The 12,275-nt window shown below is 42.8% G+C and overlaps 1 protein-coding gene across 1 annotated transcript in view; it reads left to right on the top strand.

Annotated features, from left to right (window-relative positions):
* Positions 1-5,618, top strand: part of LOC142020632 (hepatocyte nuclear factor 4-beta-like) — a 42,195-nt gene extending 36,577 nt beyond the window's left edge. Inside the window, exons 8-10 of the mRNA XM_075008664.1 lie at positions 2,551-2,787; positions 3,753-3,869; positions 5,354-5,618. Of these exons, the coding sequence (XP_074864765.1) occupies positions 2,551-2,787; positions 3,753-3,869; positions 5,354-5,490 (491 nt within the window). The 3' untranslated portion in view covers positions 5,491-5,618. The remainder of the gene's footprint in view (positions 1-2,550; positions 2,788-3,752; positions 3,870-5,353) is intronic.
* Positions 5,619-12,275: the final 6,657 nt, after the last annotated feature.

Genomic DNA, 12,275 nt, shown 5'->3' on the forward strand with positions numbered 1-12,275 from the left:
TACAAATGGCAAGCTCTAAAAGTAACATACTTTTGGTGGCCCAATGTCTTATCACTTGGTAGAACTGAGTCATTTGACCAAAGTTGCTGTATATTGGAGAAGTAATACAAAGAGCACACCATGAATGAGGCGATGGGATGGGTCCAACAAGCATACAAGAGGCCTGGCTTGTGGAAGAATTTTAGAGCCTTGCTGCTTTCCTAGTTCACATGGGCCTGAACAGCTGCGCTTTTAACTATAACCCTTTGCTGCGTGCTTTCCATCCATCACTCCTTCTGCCCTTACTCATACTACTGTGGTATCTGAGCCCATCACAACAAAATGCATCAGAAAAGTGCTTTTATCCCCACTTCACAGTTGGGGAGCTGAACTCAGGCCAGCACCAAAGGAGACATTCTCCTACTGACACTTCTACTGGCCCCGCCTCTTCTGCCCTTGGCCCCACCCCTTCAAGGGGTGTGGAGCTGGGACTCCCTCCCACCTTGCCCCACGTTCCGAAGTGGCCGTCAGCCCTACTGCTTATTGCTGAGAGTTCCACGGTGCCAAATGAGGGGGTCCCGGAGCTTCATAGCAATCGTCCAGACTTCCTGTGCCTGAGCTGAGGACTCAAGTCTAAATTTAACTGGAAAAATATCAATGGGGAAATGCGATGGAAAATTTATACCACTTTACATGATGCCTTCATGCCACAGCTCTCTCTCAGACCCACCCTCACAAACTATTTCCCCAGAGGCCTTCGCACCCCAAGGAGCACCCTTTGGTCCAGACTCAGAACCTTGGCTGGGCTTTTGAAAAATAAAGTCTGTCTTTATGCCCCAGAAGAAGGGGCCTGTTTTTTTCCAGGAGGCCTGAGCATGCAATATATTCAATGGCAGGGGCTGGGCATCAGCCCTTCTGAAAAACCCAGCCACTTCTCTTGGGGGGCATAATTTTAAGCTCCTACTTGTCCTGTCTTTGCCTTGGCTTATTAATATGGGTGGTGAGTGAACCTTCCTTCAGTGAGGCTGGCCTGCCAGTCTAGCCCCTTCTGAGTGAGGCTCCTAATGCCACCCTCTACCCTCATAGCTTTGGGGGGGCCAACTGGCCAGCACCAGCTATCTCAAGCCACTGGCTGCCTGACTCCTAGGCTAGCACCAGCGCTGGGCCACTGGCTGGCCTGAGCCCCAGCTTGAGCTATGCACCCAACTCCCCAAACAGGCCAAGTTTCTCTGGCAGTCCAGGCCCATGCCAGGCCTGAGCTTTATGCCACTGGCTGGAGCTGAGCCCCTGACAGCTTCGGGGAGGGGGAGTGATAGCTGGGTCTCAGCAGCAAAGAATGGGCAGAGCCAGGGCCTGAGACGGGAAAGGTTGATCTCTTCCAGCCTATGATAACAGCTATGAGTGGTGGCTTATTACTACGGATGATACCAAGCTGGGAGAGGTTGCAAGTGCTTTGAGGGTTAGGGTCAGAATTCAAAACGATCTGAACCTACTGGAGAAATGATCTCTTGTAAACAGGGTGAAGTTCAGTAAGGACAAGTGCAAAGCACTGCACTCAGGAAAGAACAGTCAGTTTCACACAGACAAAATGGGAAGTGACTGTCTGGGAAGGATTAAGTACTGCAGAATGGAATCAGGGGTTCTGGTGGACCAGAAGCTAAAAATACAACAACAGTGTGACACTGTGGCAAAAAAAAGCAAATGTCATTCTAGGATGCATTAACGGGTGTTGTGAGTAAGAAACGAGAAGTCATTGTTCTCTACTCTGCACTGATTGAGCCTCAGATGGAGTATTGTGTCTTAACCTGGTCACCACATTTCAGCAAAGATGTGGACAAATTTGAGAAGGTCCAAAGAGGAGCAACAAGAATGACAAAAGGTCTATAAAATGTGACCTTTGAGGGAAAATTGAAAGAATTAAATTTGTTTAGTTTGGAAAAGAGAAGACTGAGAGGGGACATTATAATGGCTTCCAAGTACCTAAAAGGATGTTACAAGGAGGAGGGAGATTAATTATTCTCCTTACTCTCTGACGGTAGGACAAGAAGCAATGGGTTTAAATTGGAACAAAGGAGGTTTGGGTTGGGCTTTAGGTAAAGCTTCCTAACTGTTGGGGTAGTCAAGCACTGGAACAAATTGCCTAGAGAAGTTGTGGAATCACCATTGCTGGAGATGTTAAAGCACAGGTTAGATAAACATCTATCGGGGATGATCTAGATGATGCTTGGTCTTGCTGTGAGTTCAGGGGACTGGACTTGATGACCTCTTGAGGTGCCTTCCAGTTCTGGCACTTTCTGGTTCTATGATCCTACCTCATGGCTAAAACTATTTTTTACCATTCCCTTTTGACATCATTCTGCTCTGTGGGATGCAAGCCAGTTAACATGGAGCTGCCACCTTACTCTGGCGACATTCCCACTTCTAGCCTAAAGAAGAATTTTTTTAAAGGAAAGTCACTTGTCATATAGATGTATTTCATCTTTTCTTCTGGAGTCTGGATGACTGTCAGCCCTGTTCCAATGTGTGTGAGTGTAGAAGGTTGTAAATTGTCTGTATCTCTCTGTCTCCCAGACTGTAAAGGCCTGAGTGAGCCCGGGAAGGTGAAGAACATGCGCTTCCAGGTGCAGGTCAACCTGGAGGATTACATCAATGACCGACAGTATGACTCCCGAGGGCGGTTCAGTGACATCCTCCTCCTCCTGCCGCCACTCCAGAGCATCACCTGGCAAATGATAGAGCAGGTCCAGTTCATGAAACTCTTTGGAGTGGCAAGGATTGACAGCTTGCTGCAAGAAATGCTTCTGGGAGGTACCAACCCCCTGAGACCCTCTTTTGCTTAGCAGCATGCTTTGAAAAGTGAGGCCATTTCAAAGGCCTTAACAACAGTACTACAGGTTTAACCTCTCTAACCCAGCACTCTCTCTTCCAGCAACATCCAAAATTCAGCATGATTTTAGTGAGCTGGATAACCACTCATCATGGGTGTGGCCAAGCTTCCCATGGCCCCATAAAGTTTGTTTATAGCCACTAGTTCTAGCTCTGAGAAATGTGTGTTATTTAGCTGTAATTTACCCCTGAATGTCTTCTAAGAGCCCAGTAAGCACTGAAAGTGTTGGCAATGGTACTAAATTGATCTCCTGTGGTCTGGCAAATTCTCTCATCCAGCACTGGTCAGGTCCCAATGGTACCAGACAAGAAAGGTTCAACCTGTAGCACCAATGCCATATTTAGTGATGCCCCCAGAACTTATCAGATTGATCAAATCAAGGTACTTTTGAGCCAGATCATCAGTTGATGTAAATTGGCAGAGTTGCACAGATGTGGATGGAGCTTATGGTAATTCACGCCGGCTGAGACTCTGACTGTATGTCATTAGTGCATGGATGGAACTGATCCCCACCTTCTAGGGTTCCGTGTTGTATTCATACAAAATATAAATTGCAGCCTTGCAAGAACAGCATATTCAGGCTGAACTGAGGGTATCTTGCAATTAGTGTGGCTGAAATGCTGGTGCTCGGAGCAGCAGAAATCAAGTTCTCCTAGGCAGCTCAGAAAACAGTGGCCAAGTGGGAAAGGGTGGGATGCCCCAGGAGAGAGGGGAGCAGGAGGAAGGGATGGAGGAAATTGGGGATACTTCTGTTCACTCCACCTACAAGCAATTCATCCACTCCCAGAAATAATATGTGACAAACCTCTGCTTATAGTAATGCTTCTGCTGGTGTTTAGTGTAATAACCGTGGGAGGAGTGACTTCTTGGCTATGCTCCTCTGCAGGAACCACTCTTGACATACAGTACCAATCAGGACCTTCCAACCTCAACCTGGAACCTCTGCCAGGGCGCACAGTTCTACCCAACACCATGAGTTCTGTGATTCACACAGTTCTAGACCGTAGGTGTCCATCTTTATGCTATTGGCAGTCACTGCATGGGGATGGGGTAGGAAGCTTAAGCTTTCTGGGGTGAAATGGGATGGGTTATGTCTTAGATCCAGCTAGAACAGACAAAACAGTGGTGCAAACCTCAGTGTTCTTTCTTTGTTTTTAGCCAGGCAAAAGCTACCACTGAAGTCAATAAGAGAACTTCAGAAATCAGTCCAAGGTGCGCTGGCTATTACATCTCACTATGCCCTGTTACAACAGTGTCATCTGTCCCCTTATTTAAAAGGATAGTGGTAATCAACAGCCCAAGCATTCAGAAACATAAGTTTTCCCCTCCTACCGCCCTCCAAAGCATGACATTTTAAAAATAAATACATCCCATGTTCTTTATAAGTGCCCTCCAGTTTTTGCAGCTTGAGGTTATATGTTTCCCATGTTACCTTCACAACCATGAGAGCAAACCCCTTACTTTTTACAAATAAAAGCTGAATCCAGGAGCAGGGATTTTTAAGAGAAACAGCCAATAGCACATGATGCTGACTAAAAGCAGCAGCAGTGGCAATGCTATTTTATAGCAGCAAAGGTAGAAGTGTAAAAATTCAGAAAGTAGGACACACAGCAGCTAGTGCTGTTTTATTACATGTAAATTGCCAGCAAAATAGAAATTGCATCATTTGATATGCAGGAAACGACAGTTCCATCAGGTGTAGAATCTTTAAAGCTTCCAGTAAACTTCTGAGGTTTTCAAGGAAGCCCTTGATTATTATGCAACTGATGTTACTGTTTCTTTCTCGGTCACTTGAAGTTGGTATTCACTGTAGTTGCAGATGGCCCTAATTCTGCTCTCATATTTTTTCCCCAAAGCATAGACTGCAACACAAATAGAAATATTGAGCCGACTGACTTTCCCCATTCACACAAACTACCTCTTCCACTCGTACTTATATAACCGGTCTCACAGTAACTACAGCAAGTGTGTGTGTCCAGAAACCAATTACCAATAATGTCTGTAAGATAGTTAAAGCCCAATGCTATTTAACAGCTAGGAGATGAAGTTGAGGCAGCAAATTGAGTAGAATGTGCCCCATTTCTGCAAATATGGAAAGTGGGGACATTTCTGTTCCTACTTGTGACAGGTAACACTTGTTTTCTTCCCTCCCTGCTATAGAAACCCTGGATTCCCTTTTTTTCTTTTTCTTTTTTTTTTTTTTCCAGTCCTCTGAGAAAGTAGGTCTTACCCACAAAACCTCATGACCTAATAAATTTGTTGGTTTCTAAGGTGCTGCAGGCGGGCTTCTTAGTCTGTAACTTCACAAATAACAGAGCTACCCCTCTGAGATTATTTACCATGCTGCTTGTGTGGTTTGTGAACTTGCAGCTACAGCACTAGCTTGATTCTTTTGAATCTATTTTGGTGCTTTTAATCAGAGACCACACTATTAAAGAAAGTAGTCTCTCAATAGGTTTTAATTGTTTGTATTTTTCTCCCTTGCAGCATCTCCAGAAACATCCCTTCCTTCTCCTTCTACCAGCACAGGAAGTGAAGACTATAAACTAGGCCCAACACCAGTGCCAGAGGCCATTGTGAAAATACTGCCCCAGACCATTGTACCCAAGCAAGAGATTTTATAAGGGGCAAGCGAAAGAAGCTGACAGCAATACCCAGCGTCCCTGCGTAAAGTTAAACCATCCCCGCTTTCTGCCATGACAATGGCCAGCAATTGCCTGCTAATAATGAGATCTTATGATGACACTCTTCCCTGTCAGTGATTAAAATGGCACTGTCATTAGATGCTGGTTCAACAATGTTCTCTGCCAGCCTCCTCTTTACAGGAGCATCCTAGACTTGAGGCTGTTATTCATGTGAGGAGAACCAAGACTCTAAGCTTGTTGGAGCAGAGACTTCTTACTTCATAGTTGTACAGCACCCAGCCCAGAGGGGCCTTGACTACAGAAATATAACTATCTAACTAGCTTTTGTTAATTGCTACTGAGCATGCTATGACCTCCAGGTATCCATATGAAGGCTGTTCCCTCTTAAAAGTGGAAGTACACTCCCTGCTGTCATTCAAGCTACATCTAGAAGGCCTGTCTGAAGCACAGATTGGAGGTACTCTTCCTAACCCCCAGGAGACTATAAACCACAAGAGGCTTCCTTATTTGACACAAACCTGGCATTGTACAAGATTTTTTGGCTGTTATTTACTAACATAAGCCGCTGAGGTACGGATCTTAGACTAACACCTGCTAAGAAGTGTCATGGTGTGTTGTATTTCAATAGCTGAAGAACCTATTAGGCCTCTGAGAAACATCAAAGGTAAAAGTGTTCTATATTCTAATTGTAATGTAACCTTAGCGTACTATACAGGGAGACAGTGTATGTTTATACACCTGGAATTCAGACATTAATTCCTATATTTCCATTAGATCTTTTGTAAATCTTATATGTTGGTATGAGACTACAGATAGAAGATTGGATTGTATTGATATTGTAATTCCTGTGAACTAGGCAACTGCTAATAAGTTTAAGGAACCATCTTAACATAGCCAATTAACAAAAACAGGCTTACCAAAATATTTTCATGTGTTATGCTACATGAAGCTACAGCAAAACTACATCTACATACTGAGGAGATTCTTGATATTTTAAGACTATAATTTCTTTCCAGAAACAGTTTCAAGCAGACACGATGAAAAGCATTTTTGTTTTAAACTTCACAGTGCTCAGTTACGCAGACTTTTTTAAAAGCAGCTCTCCCATGGATCTGTCAATGAACTACACATTTTGAAAAAAACCTTATTCTGTGCATTTATATCATGAGGAGTTACTGTACTTAATGTGTAATTCCTAAGTTAGCCAGACCCCAAGTAGTTCAAATAAAATTAGAAAACATCGCATTCTCAAAAGCACCCAAAACACCACCTCAGGTGACTACCTAAAACTGATTAACAGCACACGAAAGACAACCAATCACAACAATTTTGTTTTTTACATAGACAAGAATTCCCTGAACTTTTTAACTTGCTTTTGAAATAAGCTCACAGCTGGAATGAATTAAACTGTTATTAATATTCCCACGGAAGCTATTTCTCCCTCCTTAATGATCTGTGAGTTTTTCCTAGTGCCATGTGGAGTAGATACTTTGTGGGCTGAATATCAGCTCTCAACCCCTTTGTAATATAACAGTATGGCCATGTCTACACTAGCCAAAAACTTCGAAATGGCCATGCAAATGGCCATTTCAAAGTTTACTAATGAAGCGCTGAAATACATATTCAGCACCTCATTAGCACGTGAGTGGCCGCAGCACTTCAAAATTGACATGGCTCGCCACCGCGCGGCTCATCCAGATGGGGCTTCTTTTCGAAAGGACCCCGCCTACTTTGAAGTCCCCTTGTTCCCATCTGCTCACAGGAATAAGGGGACTTCAAAGTAGCCACGGAACTTTTGAAAAGGAGCCCCGTCTGGACGAGCCGCATCAATTTCGAAGTGCCATGGCCGCCCGCATGCTAATGAGGCGCTGAATATGTATTTCAGTGCTTCATTAGTAAACTTTGAAATGGCCATTTGCATGGCCATTTTGAAGTTTTTGGCTAGTGTAGATGCAGACTATATCTACTTTCTGTTCCTCAAATGTGCTGTCTGTGAAATTGGCTTACATGATAATAAGCTAGAAGAACATTTTGACTTGAGCACCGTCATCAAGAAACAAATTTAAGTCCATCAACAACCAGCCTTTCAGCATGAAAGATGCATTAGGTATTTTCATTCCCCCAACCCGCATGTACATTACCTGATAGTCACAAAAGTCATGTACTGGTAACAAATTAGTATTGGTATGTATTGGTAGCTAGCAGAGGAGAAGCGAGCCCACAGAAAGCACAGTAAGGATCTGCCAGACACCCATTACACATGCAACAGATGCAGCAAGGACTGTCACTGTCATGTGGGCCTTCACGTCACACTCGACGCTGCAAATGATGATCCCTAATAGAACTATGAAAGGCACAATCCATAGTCTGCGTAGACTGAAGGATGCCTACTGCCTGCCTACTGGTAACAAATGCAATGCAGCTAAATATAAATCTAATGTGTTAACTGAGAAAATTCCATTCTTTGAAGATTGTTACTATGGTAATTTATAAACAAAATTCAGCTGGAAAGGGTCCACATACTGATTTGCTTTGTTTTTATGAATCATTTTTGTATCAAGATGCTCAAATTTTTACACTGATACTGATATTCCTGAGCATATGCTTTCTCTAAAGTTTTTCATCCAAAGCATATAGATGTTAGAAAAACAAACATATTGGTGTAATTCATATGAACCTGATTAATTGGAAAGAGCTACAAAGTCAAGCTCTCATTTTTAAGTATTGTGTGGTTAGCACTTTATAGCTTAGGAGGGCAGGGAAACATATCAATATTTGATCTTGTAAATACCTTCTTTGGCCTTTCCCAGCCCTGGAGCTCAGACCCATCAAAGAAAATGACTAATATATCTGCTACTGTGTATTCAAATATGCTTTGGAGGTTGTTCTACCACCTAGTGTATCAGATTTCTGGATTTGCTTCTTTTTTTTAAATAAAGGTACAAGAATGTATTTTGACAGCATACCTATTGCTTTATCAGAACAGATATCCTGGAAACTAAACTGTAACTTAAAATTTTTATGTATATTACAAAACAGACTACAGCATGTGGAAATTGTTAATCATAGGCTTGAGTACATTTTAATTTCATACTTTATTAGAGAACCAAGGAAAATATTGACAGTACACGGGAAATTTTCACTTATATTAATGGCTAGACAAGGGGTCATTAACTTTTCCTAGGTGGAGTGCCGATATTTGACATTTTGATCGCTATGTGTGGTTCGAGTGCTGGTGATACATTTTAAACTCACTAATAGTCCTACTTAAAATAACTTAATTAGTAAATTAAGATGCAGAGCTTTACCGTTGAGGTGGTGGTTGGTAGCAAAAATCAGCTGGTCTTCTGTTAATCCACAGGCAGTATGGCTTTGAGTAAACTCCTGGATGCATGGGGGAGGACGGGGGGGTGGAGCTCCCACCTTGTGTGCCAATTAAAAATTGGCTCACATGTCACTCTTGGCATGTATGCCGGGGTTGCTGGCCCCTGGGCTAGACTATGCATCTCTGGTGTGCGCTGACAGCCACCCACCCATGTGTTGTTATTTTGGTACTGAAGGAGAATGGGTGACCTCTTAAGACTAGTCTTTCCTACAGCTGGGATCAAACCTTCTAGCCTGGGCAGACATGTCAACAGGGCTCAAGCCAGAGCACTACTAACAGTACTGTCTACATTTAAGCTCAGGTTCTCAAATCCACCCAACCTCCTAGGCTTGAATGCCTGAGACAAACACCCACATTGTTAAAACAAAAAAGCAGTCAAGTAGCACTTTAAAGACTAACAAAATAATTTATTAGGTGAGCTTTCATGGGACAGACCACTTCTTCAGACCATAGCCAGACCAGAACAGACTCAATATTTAAGGCACAGAGAACCAACAACAGTAATCAAGGAGGACAAATCAGAAAAAAATGATCAAGGTGAGCAAATCAGAGAGTAGAGGAGTAAAGGGTGGGGGGAAGGTCAAGAATTAGATTAAGCCAAATATGCAAACAAGCCCCTATAGTGACTCAGAAAATTCCCAGCCTGGTTCAAACCATGTGTTAATGTGCCAAATTTGAATATAAAAGACAGCTCAGCTGTCTCCCTTTCCATAGTGGTGCGAAAATTTTTCTTCAGTAACACGCAAACTCTTAAGTCATTAACAGAATGGCCCACTCCATTAAAATGTTGACTAACCGGTTTGTTGATGTGGAGTGTTTTTATGTCTGTTTTGTGCACAGCGCCAGCCTGTCTAAATGGGCTGGGAGACTCGTACCCAGCTGTAGCGTAGACATTCCTCTGCAGACAAATGTGACTGGAGCACAGCTTAACTCCTAAAGTGCGTGAACAGCTAAAAATCAGAACTCGTTCAAATGTGCACAAAATCTCACTAAAAAAGGTGTTAGCGTAAGTTTAAATGAATGCCCATAAGGTAGTTTTCTTTACAAGCTGCCAGGAATGAAGAAAGGATCAGCTGATGAGAGCCTTCACAGATTTTTAAATAAACCAGACACTCAAGTCAGCTACTCTAAAGAGAGAGGCTGGATAAGGTTATGACTGATTAGCAAACCGGGAGGTAGGTTTTGTCTCAGCTGAGGCTCAGATGCCTTTCTGCAGACATCTGAAAACCACACAAAAGTATGCCAAGCATAGGTCTTGCAGCGTCACCTTTATCTCCTATTTTTCAAGAGTTAACTGAAATACCTCAATTATCAAAATACTTGGTTCCCCAAATTTGTTTTGCACGAGACTATTTTGTGATGCATTGAGGAGATAGTTAAAGTATTTACAGCCTTCTCCACAAAACAACAAAAGTAAAATATCAAGCACTAGTTTGGCTTACCATGAAGTAAGATTCCCTCCTGTACTCTTAATAGCGTTTGCCTCCCTGCATCTTTTATTCCTCAGTCGATACTGAAGACCACCTCATATAGTCTGTATAAACTGACAGGTTAGTGTGAAGTATTCTTTAGTTAGAATGTCTACACTACACAGCTTTTAGCAAAAACGAGAAGTCCTGAAGCACCATATAGACTAATAGATTTATTTCACTGTGACCTGTGCAGGCAAAGACCCATTTCATCAGCTGCTTTTAGCAACATGGCAGTGTCAACATAGCTGTGTAACAAACTCAGACAGCTGTAAATACTGTATGTTCACAGTTTTGCCAACAAAAAACCTTGCTGCCCACAAAGCACTGTTTACACTAGGACCTGCAGTGACAAAGCTTTTGTCATGGGTGTGGGTAGGAGGTGAGCAACAAAAGCTTTGGCATTCAACTATCAATGTAGACAAAGCCTTAAATCACAGAGGTAACACTGCTTCTAGTGCACAGAAAGAGCTGACCTCAGGTGTACTGGGGCACTCACGGCTTGCCTGCACTATGTGATGAATCAAAGTTGCAGCAATTAATCCACCAGCAGTCAGTTTATTGCGTCTGCTTAGCTGGAGTCAAAAGGAGATCAGCCCCTAACCATATTACTGCACAGAAGGCACCATGGTAAGTACAACTTCAGCTACATGGTAGGTTAGACTGACTGGGGTGGTGGGAGGGTGTTGACAAGGCCTCAGCAGACAACAGTTTAGTTCCTCCCAAGTCCACCAAAATGGGGCCCTCCATCATCTTCTTCCTCGCCCTTCCCTTTGATAAGGCAGAATACCATTTTTTCCCGCTGGCCAGACTCCCATTCCTGGTGGTGCTGTTTGCAATGCTCTGGGACACAGACAGCTACTTGGAAATTGCTGAATTACAGCCATTGCTTGAAATGACATACCATCAGCAGCGGCAGTTCCACAAGTGATCTAATCAACACCCCTATTTGGGAATAAAATCTAAACATATTGGCAACATCCCAGAGGACAAGGTAGTTTTTGGCCTGTTTGAGAATCAATTGCAGTTTGGCTCCCTACTTCCCCATGCTGATTAGTGGAAAAGAAGTAGACTAAGGTGATTCTTAATGCCAGGTGAAGATTTTAAAACAGGTTACAAAGTACTAGTGAACAGCCAGTGCCCACCTTTTCCAGCCAGGTAGGTGCTGAAGTGAGAAGAGATCATATGCATCAATCTTTAGTCAGATTTACCATTTACAAGAAGGTATGAAGTGTCATTCCTTAAGTGTAAAACACTATGTAAAAGTGTGTGTGCACCCCTCCCCCACAATCCATCACTTACTTTGAACCTTTAGTTATATATAGTGCATGGGTAGGACAAGGGAAGGATACATGTTTATCAAGTGTACATTACCACAACTACATGGCCTTTAATAGTAAAACACCCCATCTAAACAAACAGAGGCAATGTCTTATGGAAAGAACATCTCCTGAAAGGAAAACTTCAATGAGGGTCGTATGACATAGTAGGGTGGGGGAAGCTCATTCACTATTCACGGACAGTCACTGTTGTATAGGTGGCTGATACCCAACTAATGCTAATTAGTCCAGAGCATTCAGCAGCAGTAGCTTCTCCCTTTGATAGCTACCACAGAATGGACATGAAGCTGAAAATTACCATTTGTCCATTTTATTGAGTGCCTTTAAAATGGGTTGTTAAGCAAGACAAAGGGTTGTAACGTGTTTGAGGACAGTCTGAATTATCACATCAGGTCCCTTCTGGTTTTGTAATCTATGCAATTTTGCACATTCGCCAAGAAATTTATTAAGTGTATTTGTAAATCTAGAAAGCAAAGAGACATGGTCCTTCACCTAAACAGCTTACAGTCTAAATAGGCACAAGGTAAAGAGAATGACAGAGCTAGGGCATGGAAGTTAATGAACTTTAAG

Source organism: Carettochelys insculpta, chromosome 14 (assembly GCF_033958435.1).
Source record: "Carettochelys insculpta isolate YL-2023 chromosome 14, ASM3395843v1, whole genome shotgun sequence".
NCBI classification, from domain to species: Eukaryota; Metazoa; Chordata; order Testudines; family Carettochelyidae; genus Carettochelys; species Carettochelys insculpta.